The sequence below is a fragment of the Arvicanthis niloticus genome, chromosome 20 (assembly GCF_011762505.2).
Source record: "Arvicanthis niloticus isolate mArvNil1 chromosome 20, mArvNil1.pat.X, whole genome shotgun sequence".
NCBI lineage: Eukaryota > Metazoa > Chordata > Mammalia > Rodentia > Muridae > Arvicanthis > Arvicanthis niloticus.
In genome coordinates this window covers 52,047,531-52,069,882 of record NC_047677.1, presented here as the reverse complement: position 1 = coordinate 52,069,882, position 22,352 = coordinate 52,047,531, and the positions used below count along the sequence as shown (strand labels likewise).

General features: G+C 35.0%; 2 protein-coding genes and 1 long non-coding RNA gene across 3 annotated transcripts; all 3 read right to left on the bottom strand.

The window, feature by feature from the left end:
- Positions 1-3,935: 3,935 nt before the first annotated feature.
- Positions 3,936-5,280, bottom strand: LOC117724745 (olfactory receptor 2B6-like). The gene has a single exon (XM_034524648.2). It carries the CDS (start codon positions 5,161-5,163, stop codon positions 4,153-4,155), a length of 1,011 nt encoding a protein of 336 aa, XP_034380539.2. The 5' UTR covers positions 5,164-5,280; the 3' UTR covers positions 3,936-4,152.
- Positions 5,281-5,301: 21 nt separating this feature from the next.
- On the bottom strand, positions 5,302-11,468 carry LOC143435270 (uncharacterized). The gene is made up of 3 exons (XR_013105407.1): positions 11,285-11,468; positions 8,637-8,900; positions 5,302-5,650 (listed from the first exon to the last, which is right to left on the bottom strand). It is a non-coding gene; the product is annotated as an uncharacterized LOC143435270 (long non-coding RNA).
- Positions 11,469-15,612: 4,144 nt separating this feature from the next.
- Positions 15,613-17,510, bottom strand: LOC117724299 (olfactory receptor 2G3-like). Its single transcript, XM_034523979.2, has one exon. The coding sequence runs from the start codon at positions 17,425-17,427 to the stop codon at positions 16,462-16,464; it is 966 nt and encodes a 321-aa protein (XP_034379870.1). The 5' UTR covers positions 17,428-17,510; the 3' UTR covers positions 15,613-16,461.
- Between the last annotated feature and the right edge of the window lie 4,842 nt (positions 17,511-22,352).

The window sequence follows — 22,352 nt, the reverse complement described above, 5'->3', positions numbered from 1 at the left end:
AATACATTTCAGGCGGTGGGGGTTGGATGGAGCTGTCCAAGCTCCAAGGCTTGTCACTATTACTGACGCCATGATGTGCAGGAGCCTAGGATGGCTGTCCTCTGAGAGGCCCTACCAGCAGCTGACTGAGAAAGATGTAGATACTTTCACCCAACCAGTGGACTGAAGTCAGAGACCCCTATGGAGGAATTAGAAGAAGGATTGAAAGTGCTGAAGGAGAGGGTGACCACATAGGAAGACCAGCAGTCTCAACTAACCCAGACCCCAGGGAGTTCCCAGAGACTGAGCCACCAGACAAGCAGCATACACAGGCTGGTCCAAGGCCCCCAGAACATATATAGCAGAAGACTGCCTGGTCTGGCCTAGGTGGGAGAAGATACGGCTAATTCTGGAGAGACTTGAGGTCCCAAGGAGGGGAGGATATAGGGAAGGGGAAGGAGGGGGCACCCTCTTAAAGGCAAGGGAGAGGGTGAATGGAGTGAGTAATGGGAGGGTACTAGGAGGGGGGCAGTGGCTGAAATATGAACAAATAAAATTAATTTAAAAAAAAGTTCTTGTAAAGGTAAGGGAATTTTCTTGAATCTACCTCTCATGGGTCAAATGGACTCCAGATAAGTATCCCTGTCAATCAACAGCTTGTTTCTGACATCTGTTTATTCTTATGGATAGGATCCCTTCCCCTTTTTCTGGTCTCAGGACTCCCCTCCTCCAACTACCAGGACCATGGACCTAAGAAAAAATAATTTTCCTTTAAACCCCTTGACTATCTTCTGCCCCTCATCTGTTCTAGCATCCTGCAAGGTCCAAATGTTTCCTCCACATCTACATCCCAGACAGCTTCAAAGGCTAGCCCCAGATGGTCCAGCCTCACAGATTGCTTTGCCTGTACTTTCTGAATCCAAGATCATCCCACAGATCCTAGACAGTCAGTGAACTAGCCAGCATTCTTAGGACTTGAATCTCCAAAGATGTTATCAACTTCAGACAACAGGAAGCAGTGTAAGGAGCACTGGGGCCTCATTCCTGCCTCACCATCACCCCTTTCAATTTCCTCACCTTTTTGAACAAACAAAAGGGAGGAATGTTCTAAATCAGGGACTCCATCAGCCTACCTTTCATTGGCTTAGCACCTGCAGCTTACATTATTACCTGCTATTGATGCTTGATGTGGCACATTTTCACTCTCATTGTGAGCTCCGTCTTTTCCTGTGCAACAGGCACATCCTTTAAAAGGTCCTTCTAGATGTCAGGACTCTCATTTTCCCTGTTTCCCTGTCTCTCTGCTTGCCTGTCTTTACTTCTCTTTTATGTCTTCACTCAAGACAGCCTCTGTTTCCACTTTCCCCAATAAACCTCTCCTATTAGATATGTTGCATAGTGTGGTCTATGCAGCATAACTTGGCACAGACCCAACAAGGTACCTTTTGCTGTCTAATCCTAACATGGTGGGCTTGGGGAATTATATGAACATCTCACAACAGCAAAACATTTCTTTGGTGATTTTGTTTAGGAATTCACACTGCTGTCATAACTAAATGCTTATTCCAATATATAATAAAGGTTTTAATGGTTAATGCTTGAGTTTTATCTAGACTTGAAGGAAACCTTAAGCAAACAAAGATGTAATTTTTTCATTTACTCTCAACATCACACGGTCTCTGAGAATTAACACTGCTTGAAGAATAGACATTAATACTATGCACTTGTTTGTTGATACAAGTTAGCATATATTGTATGTTGTATTGTTGAGAATCCCACATAATAAAAGGCAATAGTTTGTGAGAAATGCTGAGATAAAAAAGCTTTGTAGACTTGTATTCCTTTTCAGATTGTACTTAGCTGAGGAAATGGACTATCTTCTTGTATAACAATGGGCCACCAAGGTTTTACAAAAGGCTTCTCTAATGTTCCAGCTTCATTTGCCTCACCAATTGGAACCACAGGAAAAAAGAGAAGTTACCCTGGCATCAGTGACAGGAAATGCACTGTTGTATTCTTTGTTTTAGAAAGAGATAGAAATGTTGCAGAAGTCCTTGTAGTGTATGTAGCTCAGTCCTCCTTGTTCTGTTTTCTGAGCACTTATGTCTACAGCATGACACTGAGAAGCAGAAGGCTAGAAGTCTTCTCTGTGAGTTAACAAAGGACAGAGTAAGTAAAAGACTTAAATAGGACTAATCTGTCCATATGAAGAAAGAAAGACTCATCGCATTGTTTGGGTTAATCAGTGTTGCTGAAAGAAGCAACTATAAAATATTTTTAAATATGTTGTCTGGTAAACAAATAGCATTCACACATGAGAAGAAAAGTCTCATGAACTGTAGCATCTCAATTTGCTGGAGTACTTTAAGTTATGGATGAGATTTTTGCACATATTCTATATTTGATGAGATCTTAATGGTTTTAATTCCAAGTTTCCATAATTTTGGAAGTATAGACCATTAATGTTGCTAATCACAAACCCATTTAAATTAAATTTCAGAATCCTCACCCTAGAACATTTGTTCCACAAAATTTTTTTTAAAAAGTAAAACAAAAAAAGGATTTTCAGAACATTAAAATTTTTTTTATCAAGACCTTAATCTATTACTTAGAAATAGTGACAGAAAAAAAGAAGTAATATTTATTAGGTGCATGTTTAGATATTCACACCTTATACTTTATATTGTATGATTTGTATAAAGAAAACCTATGAATGTATACTCACAGTATGAAAATGACACATTATTCATAATGAGCATATGTTTATGATTTTATAAATTATCGCATAGAAATTTGCATAGGTTAATGAAATGAGAAATAACTTTTTTTCACTTAGGCACAGTAAAAGCCAAATTCAACCTATAAACCCCACCTGCCCAAGGGCCAGGTAAATTTCTAGAGTTCCAGAAATTGTAGTTCTTGAAAAATAACAAGCCACATGGGAAATATGGTGGCTATATGGTTTTGTCCTTTAAAAGCCCCTATGACATGTGACTCATTGCCATTTGCTGGTATTTCAGAGAGCAGACCTGACCAGAGTCCATCATGGTCAGTATTTAATTAAAGTTTGCTTCAAGATTGGTTCCAAATTGTGGAACTTGTTTTTTCTTGTAAATCTCACTATTAATAAAACATCTACAATTTCTTTTATAACTTCAATTTTAAGTATTAAATTCAATGTACTTTTAGGAAAATTTAAAGCACTTTCAAGTATTACCCAGATGCCTTCACCCCACCTCTCTGTCCCCTTTCCTCTCCCTGTCATGCACATTGAATTATGAAAAGTGTTGCTGCACACATTTGGTGAAAAGAGTGAAACAAATTGCCTTACACATAAAACTTATACTTGTTGAAGAAATTGTGTTTATGATTCAATATGATTTTTACTCCTATTAAGGCATTAATGCTAGTATTTGCTAAACTCAAATTTCCTTTACAGCTTTACCCAATATGTGTTAGTTAATCAGTCAAAAGCAAAAAGTTATAAAATATTTAATATATTGACCAAAGTTTTAAATTTAATATTATTATTCTCACAACCATACATTGAAATAGAATGAATATGCCTTGAATGAAAAACTGCCTTTTCAAGTGTAAAAATATCATTTGACTTAACTTTCTTCAGCTAGAACATTTTCAACATTTGGTGTTCTAGTTAGTGTTTCTTGTGCAAATCGGTGCACTGTTCTGCCTTTTTCTAGATTAGACATTTTTAAGGCATGGCCTATTTATTGAGTAACAACCCTAAAATGTGTTGTGTATGTGATGAAATATTAGACAAGGTTTTTTGCAAAATAATTTATGTATAAAACTGTGATCTGCAAATTTTCTTACAGATTTTTCTTATGCACTTCAACACCAGTGTCTTTGCTGTGACTCAGAATCACAAACATTGTGGCCGTGTGGTGTTCTATGAACCCTTCAGTCACTGTGCTCAATCCTGCTTGCAGCTCAAGCATACCCTAAGGTTATTGCCACAATGAGAGATCTACTGCACTTTTATAAGTATGTAAATGCAGTATATGTTTCACCAATAGTTGACTGTTTCCTTCTTGGTCCAGTTACTCTTGTGATCTCTGTGGCATTTGTTAGATGGTTCCCTCATGAATTCCAAGTCCAGAATCATCTTTGAGAAGCAAATCTGTTTATTCTTGCTTCTTTGGTCTTTTTTAGCTATTGCCTTGTCTTGACCCAAAACTCCTTTGTTAGTGCCCTCCTCAGGGCAGCCTTCACATCCTTATTCCTTAAAGTATAGATGAATGGGTTGAGGGTAGGTGTGACAATACCATAGAACAGAGCCATGATCTTGCCCCTATCATGAGAATAGCTTGAGGGAGGCTGAACATACATACTGATAGCTGTGAAGTAGAAGAGGAAGACCACCAGCAGATGTGAAGCACAGGTATTAAATGCCTTCCAGCGACTCTCAGCAGAACGGAGTTTCAGCACTGCCTGAGCAATGAACACATAGGTGCCCAGGATGAGGCTGAGAGGCACCAAGAGCAGCAAAGCTCCAAGAACATTAAGCTCGGCTTCATTCACAGTTGTGTCAATGCAAGCTAGTTTCAAAAGGGCTGGAACTTCACAGAAGAAATGGTCTATTACCCTCTGTCCACACCTTGGGGCTACCACAGTGAGGGTGGACTGCACAAGAGAGTTTGCAAATCCACTAATCCAGGTCCCTGTGGCCATATGAATGCACCGTTTTTGGTTCATGATGATAGGATAGTGAAGGGGCTTGCAAATGGCAGCAAAGCGGTCAAAGGCCATGATGGCCAGAAGGATGCATTCAGTTGAGCCCAAGGCCAAGAAAATATAGAGCTGGGCCACACAGCCACCATAGCTGATGGTCTTTTCGGGCCCTCTAAGGTTGACCAACATCTGAGGGACAGTGCTTGTAGTATAACAGAGGTCTAGAAGAGAAAGGTTGGAGACAAAAAAGTACATGGGGCTGTCAAGCTGGGGATCTAGGCGGGAAACCAGGATAATGGAGATATTACCAAATAAAGCAAATATGTAGGCCACCAGAAAAATTACAAAGAGAGGTGTCTCCAGCCAAGGCCGGTCAGAAAATCCCAATAAGATGAAGTCATCTACTGAGCTTTGATTGTTGATCCACATATTAGTATTAACAGGTAAAATTCTAGCTTTACCCTGTAAATATTCAATTTCAGGGATGGTCATTACTCAGTTAAGAGGAAACATTGGAGCATTAGAAGTAATACATGCTGAGATAAGATTCCTGTTTTCTCTCTGTATAGGGTATCGACATGGTTATAATAGTGAAAGATCAGTAATGAACCTGGGGAATTGATTGCTGGTTAATTCAGGTTAGTTATTCTCTGGATTTTGGTATATTTTCTTTTAAAATGTTTCAGCAGTAATACCATTGGCTTGACATAATTTGGGCATTTAGTAGTGACAACATAGTATAAATTAACACAAATTTGGAGAAGACAAAGTTTCTCCAAACCACTTGAACAAAGTAGCACAGGCAGAGTGCAGTGGGTCTGTGTTTTAGACAGGGCTGAGGCACTTTGACACATCTATCTTTCTCACAATGAGAATAAGACCAGGAATCTCTTGGGACCTGGAACATTTCATAAAACCTGGGTGATAAGATGTCATGTCAGGACTCCTTTTGTTCTTTCCAAGTTCTTCCGTCCATCCTCTGGCGAGATAAAAAGCATCATAGAAGAACAAGGCAAAACGTTTAAGCAAGTTTTTAGAATTTCAGGCCTAAGATATTTGTAGATTGTGAACATGCTGTTTAAAAATATCCATATAAAGGACTTTTAATCTTAGATAAACACCAGAGTTTCAAATATTTAAATCCTTGTGTAATCTGTGTATCAGTTTCTAATTGCTCAGTGTTATCAGCACACACACATGTACAATTTCCCTTCTGCCTCCTTTATTCTGAGATACGACTCACTAGTTCTACCATGTCTACCACCTCAGCTGTCCCATTTAAATCTCAAAAATTCTTTATATTATCACGTATGAAAAGTAACCTCAATGGCCAATTCTTCTAATTCTTGTCTTAAATTTGTTTTTGTTGGGCTGGGAAATAGGCTTGGTTGGTAAAAGGCTTGTGGCCCAAGCCATATAACCCAAGGTTTATCACTGGAGCCTCCTACATTATTAAAAAAGCAATAAGGCCACATGTGGGGATAGTGAACCACATCTGTAATCCCAATACTTCTTCAGTAAGATGGGAGACAGAGGACTTGCTAGAAGTCCGTATGTTCATTGCCAGCAGCAGAAAAATAAGATACCGTGTTTTAAAATAAATTTGAAGAAATGATTCCTGACATTAATCTCCTCTCACAAGCCTTCATATTCAAATACCCACACTCACATACAAATGTATGTACACAAAATAAACACATGCTTAAATTTGTTTTTGTTTAAATTCCCATATTTGGATAAATTCGTCCTGTATTTCTTTTTGGTTATTTTATAAAATGCATTGTTTTCTTCTTTGTTCAAATCCCAGTTAGTCTGCTTACTAATTTTGTGTAATTTTGAGTGTCATTGTTTTGTGCTTCAATATTCTTCTTTTCTAAAACAAGCATAGCAACACTTATATAAGTAAACATATTCAGCAATATAATGTAAATTGCAAGCCTAGCCCAGTTTCAGTTCTATATCAATTATCTATGGATTCTTTATTAACGTAGTAGAAGTTTCCAAAAATACTATGTTTGCTTTATTGTGTACCTACACACACTGCATCATTAACAGATATCTATTAGGTTGTAGTAAAAATTACATGACTGAGCCGGGCAGTGGTGGCACACGCCTTTAATCCCAGCACTTGGGAGGCAGAGGCAGGAGGATTTCTGAGTTCGAGGCCAGCCAGTTCCAAGACAGTCAGAACTACACAGAGAAACTCTGTCTCGAAAAAACCAAAAAAAAAAAAAAAAAAAAAAAAAAAAAAAAAAAAATTACATGACTGATAAGAAGTCAGTTTCAGATTCATTGACTATTTCTGACCCCTTGTTTTATCCCACCCTATCATTACAATAAGACAGTGAAAATCTTAAAGGCTTCTTTAGCCAGGCCTATTTTCTAAGTCTGTGTTATTACTCTGGGTATTAAATGAATAACAGTGAGGAATGATAGGGAGAGATATTTCTTCAAAGCTAGACCTCAGTCTCTATCTATAAATCTATAAATGTGATAGCATACCGACAATCTCAGCCTTTTGGAGGCAGAGCAGGATTGAAAGCTTGAAGCCTGCCTGGACTACATTGCATGTCCATGTCTAAAGAAATTATAGAAAAAGACAGACATCATTAAATCTAAAACAGAGTTTAGTCATAACCCCAATGCCTTAATTTTTTTATCCTAATTATTTTGGTATCCAAAAGTGATAATTCCCTTTGGTTTATATTTTCCTGTATCATCAGAATTTTCATCTGAACCAGTTCTTATTTGCTTATTCATTAAATCTGTAGTGATAAAGAAACGTGAAAGCAGACACATGGAATTCAGATTAATGACCCACAATCTGTAGCTTTCCAACTATTGTCCTATTTTCATCTTGAGAGGATGCTAGTTCATTAGGAACTTTCATACACAGTTGATTGTTCATATCTCAGCAAGACTTTTTTTAGTGGTCCTTGATATTCAAAGAGTTATATAGAAAAGCAGCTTTAGACTCAGCATTTCAGAAATGATGGCTTGAGGCCTGCTGAGGTTGCACTGACTTACGAAGCTCTTTCTTCCCCTGCTTCTCATGCTGATGTAAAGTTGAACTGTCCATATCCCTATTGAAAGTGTTACCATAACTATAAAAATCATTTTGAAATACTTTCTTCTTTATTAATCCTTCAGAATTTGCAGTTCTCTCAAGGTAAATTCCATATTTATCACACATACCAAGATTATATCCATAAAGAGATTTTATATATATGGTATATATTTTTATATGTGGATATAAGTATATACCATATATATGATATCATATATATTGTTAGTAATATACATAGCATGTATACATACACATATATATAGTAGGAGTCTGGGTTTTGAACTGAGTATGTTTTCTTGATTAGAGTAATTGGGTGATTATAAGTGACAAGTAACTATAAGACTTTATAAACAAAAGCATGTATTAGACTATATACCATATAATAGGTGTATACTTCATAATAGTTAATTTGAAAAAAAATTCTGATAGGTAAGATTACATTAGTATCTTGATATCACTATTTCTTCTTGTCTTTAAACTTAATGGGTTCCTTTGATATTTTATCTCATCTGTTTCCAGAAAAACCTTTTAGTTTTTTATCCCATGCCTGAGATATAATAAAAAATATTATATGTTTTACCCTTAACACTTTTATTCTTATACCTCTAAGTATAAAATTCCTGTCACTAACCAATAAATACACTTATTTACTTGGTAAGAATCAGTGGGCTTTGATTCTTCATAACTTCATATGTTGTGAAGTTATGGGTATCACTTCATAACTTTTAAGGATTCCACCAGTTAAAACAAATCAAAGTACTTAGATATAAACTCTGTATTGCTTTCACAACCACTGAAAATTAAAATTCATTTATTTTGTAATTAAAAAAATAGCTGTACAATTTGATATATGATGTAAATTAAAATGTAACCAATAGCAATGATATGAATAACTTACACAGTAAAGTTACTATGAAGTTGCTCCAGAAATTTCCAGATGCCTATGACCATCTATGGAAAATTAAGTTGATTATTGAGACTTCTACCTTATAGAGTTAGTTCTTTTTTACCACACTAATTCCATTCCTCATTTCAAATTTGTCCCACATAATTCCACTCCTTTTCCACTTCTCACCCAGGAACTGTGTCTTTAGAAACAGTGCTTCAGAAACATGCTAATTTCTTGTATTACTTTTCAAGGAGATGGAACAGGCAGCATTTCCTGTAGAGTAGAAGAATGGAGTTTTATTTGGTATTAAAGACAACCTTTATTTTTCTTTGTACTCATGACCCAAATTTTGCCTTGAGAACAGATGAAGTTTTTGCTTAGATTGCAGATTTAGTCATGGATGGTACTCAGCATTCACATAACTTCTGCACAATTAGAATCTCTCAAAGGACAACTGCAGAATGTTGCCTTTGTCCTGTGTAGATGAGTGCTTTGCAAAGTCTGCATTCAGAATATTATCTTTGAAGTTCTGAAAAATTCATAGTATTTTTCTAAACTGTAAATAAAAGCCAAGGTTCTCTTACTGTGTTTCACAGTGATTATCACTCCATTTTCCCAATCTTTACATTTCCCCACCATTTCTCTCCAAGTAGGTACAGGACTTTGTTTCTATTGAGTTTCTGAAATATGCATGGACTGTTTCCAATAATTTCAAACTATATAGTTATAATTTATAACTGTGATTTTAATATTATATAAATTATATAATCATAAAATATATACAACTACAATACAATATAATGTAATAAAATATATTTTATAATCATATATACATATAATTTTTCTAAAATATGTGATATATTATATATATTATATATCATATATATATACTATAAACACACATACATATGTTACATATAATAATATAATATTAAATATACTTATATATTATATAATATTAATAAAATACTGCTTATTGTTTTGAAACATGGTAGAATATAGGATCATAATTAATGTATTTTTTCAGAGATTTTAAGTAAAATGTGTACAAGCACATTTTGGGGAAGATATTTTCTCCCTGACCATATGATATCCATATATACTTAATATAATTTAAAAGTATTTAATATAAATACTAAATACATAATACACTATGTGTAATATTAGCATATATATTAAATAATTATATATTATATAATAATAAAATTTATTATATGTGTAATAAATTAATAACAGTACTAACAGTACAGTTTTTATATATGGATAACAGCATATTTCTACAGTACTTTATACACTCCTAAATATTAAATATTTATAGGAATATAGAAGAAAAGTGAATAGTGATAAAAGATCAATTCTTATATCATAAGGTGGAATTGAGAGAAAAAAGTGGAGAAGGAACAAAGAATGGGAGGGAAAGACTCATTTGAGGAATGCACACCTGTTGCACTGACTCACAGAAGATGCTGAAATCAGTGCTTGTTACATAGAAGCACAGAAAGAACAAAACTGTAAAATGTGGGAGACAGTTAAGGCTAACTTAGGCAATCCAGTTTATTTGCCTTGAAAGGACTATGGGGTGAGGGTTGGTTGACTTTCTGATATATAAGATAATTATGGTGGTTAGGGAAATTTAATTTACCTAAATCAGAAGTAAAAACATGCTGTGGTCCCCGTGAAGGGAGGAATTAGATATGCAAGATGTATCTAATTGGTCTCATAAAAAAGTGTGAAAGGAATGGAGGGTCCAGAGATGGGACTCTGATGTTAGGGCTTAAGGCAGAGGGCTAACCCTGTCAGATGTTTAAATTGTTCTGTGCTCCTCACTTTCTACACTGGCTCAGATATATGCTACTAAGCCAAATTTGCTTAGATATTGCTATGGTTTTAACTCCTGATTTGGTTATTAGATGCCCTTATTTTTAATAGTCAAATTTAAACAGCTTTGAAGTTATTAATATGTTTGGGCTTTCAGTACTAAATAGATTTGTACACAAAATTTTCTATTTTAACACCCACAAACATTGAAATGCAAAAGTCAATCTGGAAAGTGCTAAAAAGTTTATCTACAGATATAAATGAATATACAAGTTTCTGAATGTAAATAACATGAGCAGTGTAAGTATATTCTCATAACCTTCTAATAAAACTGTATGAGAAGGATCTATGGGTACTAAAATGCACCTATCAGGTTTTCTCTAAATGCAAATATATATATATATATATATATATATATATATATATATATATATATATATATGATCCTTCTCATGGCCATACTTGATTGGTTGTTACAATAAGCCTCTAAGTAAATAGTATTATTGGTTTTTCAATTGAAGGGAAGAACAAGTATAAAGAGATTACATCCAGCACTTGCTCAAGTTTGTGCATGTAAATTAAAAAACAAAGATCGAATAATGTTAGATTTTGAGTCCAGTATCAGTACAGTTTTCATAGTTCTTAAAATGAAAATGTGGATGACATTTCAGTTTAAAATTATTGTTCTATATATTTTTCCATGCCATTCCTGGGAGCCATAGCAAAATTAAATAAATGACTGGTTTGATTCACCTCCCCTCTCCAGATTCCTCCTTTGTTTTCCTGGTGCTAAGTCTATGGAGTTTGTGCATAATGATCAGGAATGGAAGGAGACTGACCTGTGGCTCAGCTAGGGCATGCGGACCAGTTTCTGTCTGAATCTCGTCTTTGTGACCTATGAAAAGGCCAAATTTAAGTAGCTAACTCCAATTTATGACTTTTTCCGGATTCACAGATCAACAGGGAGCTTTCCCCAATTTCCTTAGTTGCATCCTGTTTTAAACCTCTGAGGTTCAGCGTAATTATCACAGTTGTTGCCGGCATGTCCAGAAGAAGAGAACCTGAGGGACCAGACAGAAAGAAAACCCCAGAAACAAACAAGAAAAAGAAATTTAAAACAAAATGTAAACTTTATTTTAGTAAAGAAGAAATCAAACCAATTCAAATAAGACCTGGTCAAATAAGACAACTTTTAGATTGGAACTAGTAATAGATAAACTTTCCTTCATATGTGTTTATTGTTTTGAGAAAACTGGTACAACTTCATACAGTTGTGAAATATATATGTATAAAGAGAAATTTGATTATATATTTGTTTGTATGGACCTGGACACCACTCATCTTTTAGGCAAAGTTTTGAATTGTTGCCACTTATAACCTACATAGATCTCCTAGGCTAGCTTCTGGCTCCATATTTTTACTCTCTACTTATGTACTGGATTTGCTTTAAATTTTTTTTCTCTCTCTCATTTTATGAACTGAAGTTCATGTGAAGATTCCTTGTATCAATTGTGAATCTCACATCATCAAGGAGAAAAATCCCTTCCACACAACGTGATTGTACCTATTTCAATTAAATTCTCTGGAAAAATTTAGAAAATCCCACATCAACATATTTTAAAACAATAAAAATTTTAATATACAAATGAAATAATTGGGAAAAGGTATTAAAATCTCTGAGGCCTTAAATGAGATATGTTTTGATAAAAGTTAAATTTCTACAAAGGTGAAGAGATGATTACCATAAAGGAAGGAGAACAAACAGAAAACTACAGACAAATTCCAAAGGCATCTGTGAAGCATAGGAAAGACAGAACCCAACAGATTCATATTTTTATACTAATTTAGTGGAAACAATAACAAACATCAAGGCAAGAAGTGTTGTTTATCATTTAAATGTATAACAAAATATTTATTCTTATATGTAAAAATATAATTAAAGTCATAGTTGGATACAACTTTTACTTAAATTGGCAAAGAACAAAGAGTGTGATTTTCTATCAAATTGGTTATATAGTATCATCTATACAAAGCTTGGAAGGCAGCTTTGGATTTTATGTCGTCTGCAAGTGTCACAGGAACATCCATCATATCTGACAAAGATTCCCACAAGTTCACACAGAGGTGGATGAACAAACATCTTCAATGCAATGTTATTTACATAAGAATAGAATAAGGCATGTTAAATTCTCACCAATCTTGGCATTATTCATTACATAGTTACAATGTAATGCATTTATTCATTAAATATAAAAAAGTAAGTTTATGGATTGAAAATTAAAATTGTCTTCAAGGTATGTATACACACACAAACACACATACATGCACACACACACACACACACACACACACACACACAATCACACCTCAATATAGAATGGCAAAGTAGGAAACCTAAACAAACCAGCAATGTATAACCATATTGAATCAACTATAAGTCTCTCATGAAGAATAGTGAAAGTCCATGAAGGTTTTTTTTCTTGTTCTTCCTACTAATGCCAGAGGCTGTGTCTTAGGTGCTACTCAAAAGTGAGATGATGTATTCACAAAATGAACAGGAGTATAACACTCTCTGAATTCCTGATGGTGCTCAGGGCATCACACTTGAGAAATGTGTCAGCATCTTTTTAGCCCCTTGTTCTAGATTTTTAAACAGAGTGTTACAGGGGTTCTGGGAGCAGAATGAGGAAACACTCAAGTTAAAGCTGCATGCTTTTTCTAGGAGAGTCTTGACTGACAGAAAACTCAATCAAACCTAGCAGGGTGGATATAGGAGTTCTACAGGCTTTGGACCCCATGCTTTGAAGGGCAAGTTTTGCTTGCAAATGTTGTGACATCATAGAACTCTTATCTGGGTGTGTGGACTTGGAGACTATCCATGTTTTATATAAAGTTTTAAGTTGTGATTTTAGTTTCATAACACACTCTGCCTTCTAACATGGTTTTTATCTTTCTCTTCTGTTCTTAGGATCCTGTAGTACCAGTTCCTTTATTCTTACTTGTGTCCCTTTCCCTGCCCTAATTATCTTAAGGCAGTTACCTGCCGTCTCCCACCCCTTTTAAGTGTGAGTGTTTCACTGCCTCTCATTCATTTCTCGTCTTACAGAAGTTTGCTTATGTATTCTCTGTCCTCAACTACTTTCTGGCTCTAAACATTCTTAAATATTTATAATGGTATTTATTCATTGCAACATTTATATCTTTTAAGAGAATGACAAATAACACTTCTGTTTTAGTAGATCATGTTTGATCAGATCTCATTTTTAGCCACTCATGTGGATCACTATGAAGATGAATCAATAGAATTATTCAAGAGAAGTTTATATAATTACAGTTATAAAAGTGTGATCAATTCTGACCTTTATCAATAGAAGTGAAGGACTTGACTTCCACTCTTCAGAAATGTGTCCTCTGTTCTTCAGCACATTGAGATATTCCTAACTCGAGAACAAGTTTCTTCTGTTTGAATATATTTGCAGTTATATCATCTGCAAAGTAATGGCAGTTAGTGGAAAATACATCATTTACTATTAATTTCTCAAACACCCCAAAAATCAGTAAAGTTAACTATATATGTAGTTTGACTTAAGTTTTTTTCTTGTTCATAATACCTTACATGGAGTATTATGTATTAATATGGGCAGTACATGCATCGTCTAATTGCTTATAGTGATGTGCTTACAGTGGTTCTTAAACTATTACTGATTGAATGATAAATGGTTAATATTTTGATTAGTCACTCTTTACCTTCTTTTTTTTCTAAAAACAATTTTTAAATGAGAAAAGATTACAGATCTATAACAAGTTATAAACTTATTCTTGATCGAGTTTCAATGAGGGACTATGTACAGATACTAGAAAATTTCAAACAAGTAATGGAAGATAATAGGGAAATATATAACTCATAAGTATAAAACTAAGTATAAGAAAAGCATAAAGAAGGTAATTATACAGTGAAAACTGGTTGTGCTAGTATATCTTTTCAGGAATAAATAAAATAAACACCACATGTTATAGCTGTACTGGGTGAACATCTTCCATGTTGTGAGTGGCAGCATGGTGCACTAGGTGACTAAACATAGTGGATAACCCATGCTGTTTGGCGAGAATGTCATTTACAGTTGAGTTCATGTCAGTGTGAAAAATACATCTTTTCCACACCTTATAAATAATAAATCATGGAAAGCAAACCTACAAATAAGTCACCACCCTTCGATTGCACTGAGTCAATCCCATCACAGCAAACTGTTTCATAAATATACACATGAACATAATAAAATATCTAACAAACTTATTTTAGATGGATAAAGCCTAATCTGATTATTACAAATGGATTGAGTAAGGCATCAACAATGATTAGTAATTGCTTGGATACTTTATCTCTGGAAAATATCTATATCTCCATCAAAGTCATATCCTCTCCTTGACTATAAAAGTTTTGTTAGGATGAGAAACAGTTTATTAATGATTCATGTTACTTACAGACGCCTTGCTGAGTATTTTCAAATACAGCATAAAGTTAGATTCATGTTAGAAATGAAGCAGTAAGACCTCAGTCTTTCCTATTCCAGATGCTACTATTTATTTCCACACACAGAGCATCTGTCTTGGAAGGATGCCGTTGATTCCATTGCCATCATTAAAATCAAGCAATTAGGGTCTTAGCGTTTCTGTTGTGGTGAAGAGACACTATCAAGACAACTCTTATAAAGGCAAACATTTAATTGGGGTTGGCTTACAGATTTAGATGTTTAATTTATTATCATCATATCAGGAAGCATGGCAACATTCAGGCAGACATGGTTCTGGAGTTTTGCATTTTGATCTAAAGGCAACCAGGAGAGTACTGTCTTCCAGGTAACAAGAAGGAGGGTCTCAAAATCTACCCCACAGTGACACATTTCATCCAAGAAAGCCATACCTACTCCAGCCTCCTAATAGTGCCACTCTGTGGGTCAAACATATGCAAACCATTACAACACTGAACAAGCAGAGGCATATGGGAGGGTTTAGAGTGGGAAAAAACATAATTATAATCTCAAAAATATAAGAGAAATATTTTAATAAAACTGAATGACAGAATAACATTTTTTTAAAGATTTATTTACTTATTATATATACAGCATTCTGTCTGCAGGTAAGCCTACAGGCCAGAAGACATCACCAGATCTCATCATAGAGGGTTATGGACCACCAGGTTGTAGCTAGCAACTGAAGTTATAAACTCTGGAAGAGTAGCCAGTGCTCTTAAACTCTGAGCCATATCTCTAGCTTGAAGAATCACATTTTAAAAAGTATATATTATAAAGAAATATATATCAATGATTACATAATTTTGGTCACATTTTCAAGTAGGTTATGTTTTTATTCATATATGAATGGAAGTAGATACATAAATACAATCTGGGTAAGAAGTATTACTTTATATCAAACATGATAAGCCTGAGTATATCAACAGCATTATATTCAAAAAAGTAGAAGTTTAAAAACATGCCATTTATTTATCATTTAGTATGAAATATGTTGGTTATCATAATGATGAACATTACTCTTAATACTCCACATGGAAATGAAGATTTTTACTAAAATCTGCATAAGCTCAGAAAAGAAATAGTGGAGTTAAAACCCTAAGTCAGTAGTTTAACTTCCCCAATGTTTTCTGCAATATTAATGGTGGTATTTGCTGTAAACATGTGAAAAGCTGCTTTCTTGAATTATTAGAATATTCCTGAGGAGAGACATGCTATAGACCATTATGGTAATGTTTGTGAGTTCATATGCAAAGGAAAAAAAGTAGGGAAGGGAGAATAAAGAGAGTGTGAGAAACAGAAGTCATGGACTTCCAGGGATGTGGGGAAATGTTGCTTCACTTAAGCCCCAAAACATCCTGGAAAGAGATTGAGAAGACAGGCCTGAGGCCAAGTGCATTGCAACACTGGCAAAACATATAGTGAACTTCATAGGCCAAGATGACTCCAGTGCAAGATTATATGACAGTATGTTCAGGATCCTCTAGTCAAAAAGTTTTGTCACCATGTGCTCTGCTTTGTTTGCACACTCCAGAGGCTCTATTGAAGAGCCGTCCCAGAGCCCCTTTCACCTCCTTATTCCTCAGTGTGTAGATGAGGGGATTAAGGGTTGGGGTTATAACAGTGTAAAAGAGAGAGATGAACTTCCCATGGGTGTGGGAGTATGAACTGTTTGGCTGGATGTAGATGGCTGTGATGCTCCCGTAAAAGAGAGACACAACCATCAAGTGGGACCCACATGTGCCCAGGGCTCTACGCCAAGCCTGGGATGACTTGATTCTTATAACGGCCTTGGCTATATGCCCATAGGACGTCAGTATCAGTGCTAAGGGTAAGAGCAGCAAGACCAATGAGGCTACAAAGAGTTGGACCTCATTGGCATGAATGTCCACACAGGCAAGCTTGATCATGGAGGGGACTTCACAGAAGAAGTGGTGGAGCCACAGGTGGCCACAACGCGGGAGCCAAAGAGTGATTGTTCCTTGGATGAGAGCATTTCCTATTCCACTGAGCCATGAGATTCCTGCTAGAGCCCGGCAGAGCTGTGGATTCATCACAGCTACGTAGTGGAGAGGTTTGCAGACAGCAGCGTAACGATCAAAAGCCATTACTGCCAGGAGAATACACTCAGTAGAGCCCAGAGTCAGAGAGACATAGAGCTGCACTGCACATCCCACAGTTGTGATAGTCTTGGCTGGTCCTTTCAGGTTCCATAGCAGTTGGGGGACAATACTGGTGGTGAAACAGATGTCAACGAAGGAGAGGTGAGTGAGAAAAAAGTACATAGGGGTTTTGAGTTTAGAATCTATTGAAGAGATCAGAATAATGATTGTATTTCCCACCAGAGTGAGAAGATAGGAAATTAAAACTACTATGAAGAGTCTTCTTTCCAGCTGAGGCTGATCTGAGAAACCTACCAGAATGAAGTTACTATTGACACTGCTGTTAATCATCCCTTTCACCTGGAGTAGACAAGAAGGAAATTATTACAAATTAAAAGAAAGTCACAATATTATTGTCTACAAAATAATTATAAATGCTGACACTGAAAAAACTTGCATTGACAGGGTCTTTTGGAAGCTGAAGTATATTTTGTCACAGAAATGATATGACTCTTTAGAGAGGCACAAAGACACTGTAGAATCAAAGTCTTTGCTTGGGTAGTAGCTATGAGAAGCTAAAACAGAGTTTGTCACAGAAGAAAATATATCAAAGGAATAAATGTATGTGATCTGGTAATAGCTGATAACAATTCACTCAAATTAAATAAAAAGTTTAGTGTCTCCCAATGCTTAGTAGAAATAATTAATTATTTAAAAATTACTTCCTTCAACTATAATCCTTAAACTAGACAGTTTTTTTTTAAAGTTTCTTTAAAAAAATATGAACAGGTTCTGGAGATTATAAAGGCTATTTTGATGTGAGATATAAAACATGCTTTATATTGATGAAACCATATTAACATGTATGTCAGGGTTTTATGTTTTATGCATACGTGAGTTCAGAAACATGTTTCTTGTGAGAATCATTAGCTCCTCCAGTCTACCAGCTACCAACTTGTGGTGAATAGGATTAGATTGCATTTACACAGCTCTGTTCCTTAACTATGTGGTGGTGGGTGGTGTTACTGGCTTTCTGGGTTTATATGTTGAATAAGAAGGTGGGTAAATTTGAATGTAGGACACATTTGCCAGTGTAATTAGGGCTCCTCAGGCAAATGGAATAGGCTGCTTCTATGTGTACCTAACAATTATTATTTTTTGCTCAAGAAGATTAAAGGAATAACTTTAAGAAACTTTCAATATTTACAAATACAAACATCTAAGGTGAACTCACTGCTTTCTTTTGTGACCCCAAACTGTAACCACTATGTCCATGTGTAATGCAGTTGATTACCTGATATCAGTACAATCACTCACACCTTAAAATTCTTCCTTAAATACAATTTCATATCCTGCACATTTTTATTATCAGGAAAATTAATTGTGGATGTAATTTAAATGAAATAATTCTTAACTATTAACAAATTTTATTTATTATGTAAAACTATTACAAAAAAGTCAGGGAGGGTTGGGTAAGGGATCCAGAACCCAATAACCAAAACCAGTGTGAATTATCTGAGTGATGACTGAAATTAGGAAGAAGGCAACACAGTGATAAAAAGGGATATGAAAGAACTCCTGAGGAGCAAACCATCTTGTGTGTATGTACACACACACACACATATATACTAATAGTATGCAGAAATCTAGACATATACACAAACACATTCTTATATACATATTTACACATATTGCATTAGCTTATAGTGTCTGTAACATATATAGAATATGTAGTTCCAATTTTAATAAATGCACACACAGTTGCATAACTATGCATGGATATAAACACAAACACATGGCTGTTGTTTTCTCACTTTGAAGCCATCAAAGGAATGAAATGAAGTCAAACAGGCCACTTCTGTTCTACTCCTGTTTGTGGGAACATTACTCATCTTGATCAAATGAAACATTCTATATCACTTCTAAAACACTTCCAAACATGGGGAGACGCCAGAGAATATGATAAGACAAATTCATGGCCATGGACCAGTTCTCTATTAGAATATGCTCATCTTGGGTTTTTTAGAAGAATTGTTTTTCTCCCTGATACACACCTAATGACACCTGAGGTCCTTCCTGTCTCTTTTCACCCAGGTGAGTGAGCATCACTTGAAATCTGAGTCTCGTTAAGAATCACACACATGTATAGACATAAAACAGGACATATGTGACAGAAAACTAATGCAGAAAATAGTATCCTTCAGTCATTCATATGTACGATAACACGGAAACAATACTGAAATTTGAGACTCAGAGCTTGTAGTGTTATTACCTTGAATGACAGTGTCTCAGCCCCATGTTGATTGTAGGGGCTACTATTTGAAGATGTAATTCTCTGAAGACTAGCAAATCAGGAGAGATTGTGCAAAGATACAGGCCACTGTGATGGAAATATTCCAGGGGCCGGGGCCTCCCATTATGGGAATTAAGCTCATGCTGTATTGCATCCAAAGCTGAACTTTCCCAGAAGGCCATTTAGAAGGAGATTCTGTGATCTCTAATATTTCAGTTATTAAATATAAGGAAAAAAACCAAAGGTAATAACTTTTGCCTTCATAATCTTAAAGCTGTATAGAATGTTTAAGACATTTCAACTTTTTTATGCTAAATTTCCATCAATAATTTATTTAACATATTGATTTGTACAAGTGTACCACTCAAATAATTTCACTTTTTAAACCATAACTAAATTTTCTACTTCTCTATCATTTCTTCATATCTACATTAGCACACTTGAATATGTTTTATTGAGCACTGTGTAACTATTACTATGAATTTAACAAAGTGGAAGAATAATTGTGTGTTGCTGTTTTTGTCACCATTAATTCAACAACATCTTTCTGAGAATCATTTATTTTGGCCCATGTTAACAGCAGAGTACCTTCATTCACACTGGGTTTTGTTGTTTTAATATGCCATAAACCATTTATGTGCTATGGTGTTAATGACTATTTTTGAGTTGTGCCTTTAATAAAGAATGCTGCTCTGGATATTTTTGTATGTATATTTGGGTAAATAAAAATGTAAGTATTTTGGTAGTAGTTCTTGGAATAGGATCATTTAGTCAGAAATTAGGCATACATCCAGAGTTGATGGAGCCATTGCATTCCACATTGACACACTGCATCTGCCTAGCATCTAGGCCACACTCAGTATTCATTGTCCTATAATTTCAGGCATTTTGGTAGTATGCAAAGGGCATCATGCTATAATCTTCATTCACATCATACACCTGATGACTAAGGTAGTTGACTAGCTTGGCTTTTTCAAGGGGCCATGGAAAGAGCTTATATATAGTGCCTATTCAAGTCTCTAGACTTTTCTTAAATTTTATTTTTAGGAAATTAAAATAGGTTTGAAAAAATAGAAGGAAAATGTAAAAGACTGATATCTGGTTAAGATGTTTTTCTTACTTTTTTAAGTAACAAAGACTTTCAGGTATCCCTTAATGTAATTTAGGATGAAGTACAATTTGTAGATATACAAACTTACATAGTAGGACGAAGTCAGATAATGCAAATGAATTTATATGCCTTGTGTTTTTACTTGCAAACATATTTGTGATGGTTATTATGGTTGAAAGTATATTTAAGTAAGAGGAAACTATTTAACTGAAAGACAAGGATTAAACTGAGCTCTCTGATATGTGGCTCTGAGCAATAATAGTGAATATTTTAGAATAATAGCTCATTCTCAGGTAGTCTGATTTTAGTGCCAGAAAAATGAAGTCTTGGTTTCACGCTTATTTAATGCAACACTGATACTTTATTTCTAGTTCAGATAAGAATATTTGTCAATTTTTTCTCAAATACATTTATGAAATTTACTGATATCAGTTTATAAATTACATAGTAGAATTCTTAGAATAACCTATGACTTTTTATAAATCAGTGAGATAAAACTAGAGAAGAATTTTGCCATTTGAGAACAATGCTGTGTGAAGAGCATAAGCTTGGCTGACATGAGTCACTGTACAATAGAACACAATTAAAAAAATAAATAAACTATTTATTTTGAAATGACTTTGCAGTTATCTTTCATGTTTTAGTTGGATATAGAGCCCACTTCTTCATTACTATTCCCTCTTTCTTGGTATTCAGTAAGTCAGCTATTTGATCAATAACATATTTTAACCTTCTTCTAAAAAATCTTTTTTAAACTTTTTATTGGTACTTTGTGAATTTCAGATCATGCATCCAAATCCCACTCATCCCTCACCACTCACCCCAGTAATCTTTATTCAGCTTCCTCTCTATATGCATTTATTAATATGTATAACTATATAAATTCTGTATAATATATTACATATACACATATATATGTGCATATGCTTGCTTCATGTGAATATATATTTATACTATATATATATAATATAGTGGTTAATACATTGATATAGTATATAATATATGTAGTATATACTTACATGAGACAAGCATATGCCTACATAGGTATAGGTGCCCATAGAATCATCTTAATAATCTTTATTTCCTCTCTGGAATGTTATATAATCTCTTTCATGTTCTTTTTGAAATTCTATGAAGAAATTAAAAATGGCATGTGTTTATTTGTTCACATTCATAAAGCATGATCATTGCTCTAGTAATGGACAGAGGATACCACTGTCAAGGGACAAACTGATTTTCTTGACAAGAAAATAAATCTTCAACTTCATGAAGGCTGTTTTGGTCATAGGTGCAGAAGTTTGAGATCACCTGAGAATGCTTCCTACAGCTACTATGTCCTATATGTGGTAATTAATACTCTAGAAAGTGGGTTTTCTCTTTGCACTTTGTTTCAAGTGTTAAGGTCTACCAAAAAATTTTCAATAAGTATATTATTTGGAGATGTTTATTCTTATATTTTTCATCAGGGGCTTCTGGGTTGTATACACTCAGGCATTTTCTGATCAGTCTCACAGCAGGGGCAGCAAATAAGATGAGGCTTTATAAGGAAAAAGGAGCAGGGCAGTGGTGGCGCATGTCTTTAATCCCAGCACTTGGGAGGCAGAGGCAGGCGGATTTCTGAGTTCGAGGCCAGCCTGCTCTACAGAGTGAGTTCAGGACCGCCCAGGGCTACACAGAGAAACCCTGTCTCGAAAAACAACAACAACAACAAAAAACTCAAAACAAAACAAAAAAGGAAGGAAGCCACAGGCAAGGTAACAGGTAACTCCCTGATGTATCCTCTGTGAGTCTGAAATAGCTGTTGTCATCAACCTGTGTATCTAAACTTTAACTTTACAATAAAGTATGCTCATGAAGGTTTAAACAGTCATA

Bases quoted from the DNA above. Each gene is read 5' to 3' on its own strand.
- LOC117724745 (XM_034524648.2), bottom strand. From the start codon at position 5,163: ATGACCATCCCTGAAATTGAATATTTACAGGGTAAAGCTAGAATTTTA.
- LOC117724299 (XM_034523979.2), bottom strand. From the start codon at position 17,427: ATGATTAACAGCAGTGTCAATAGTAACTTCATTCTGGTAGGTTTCTCA.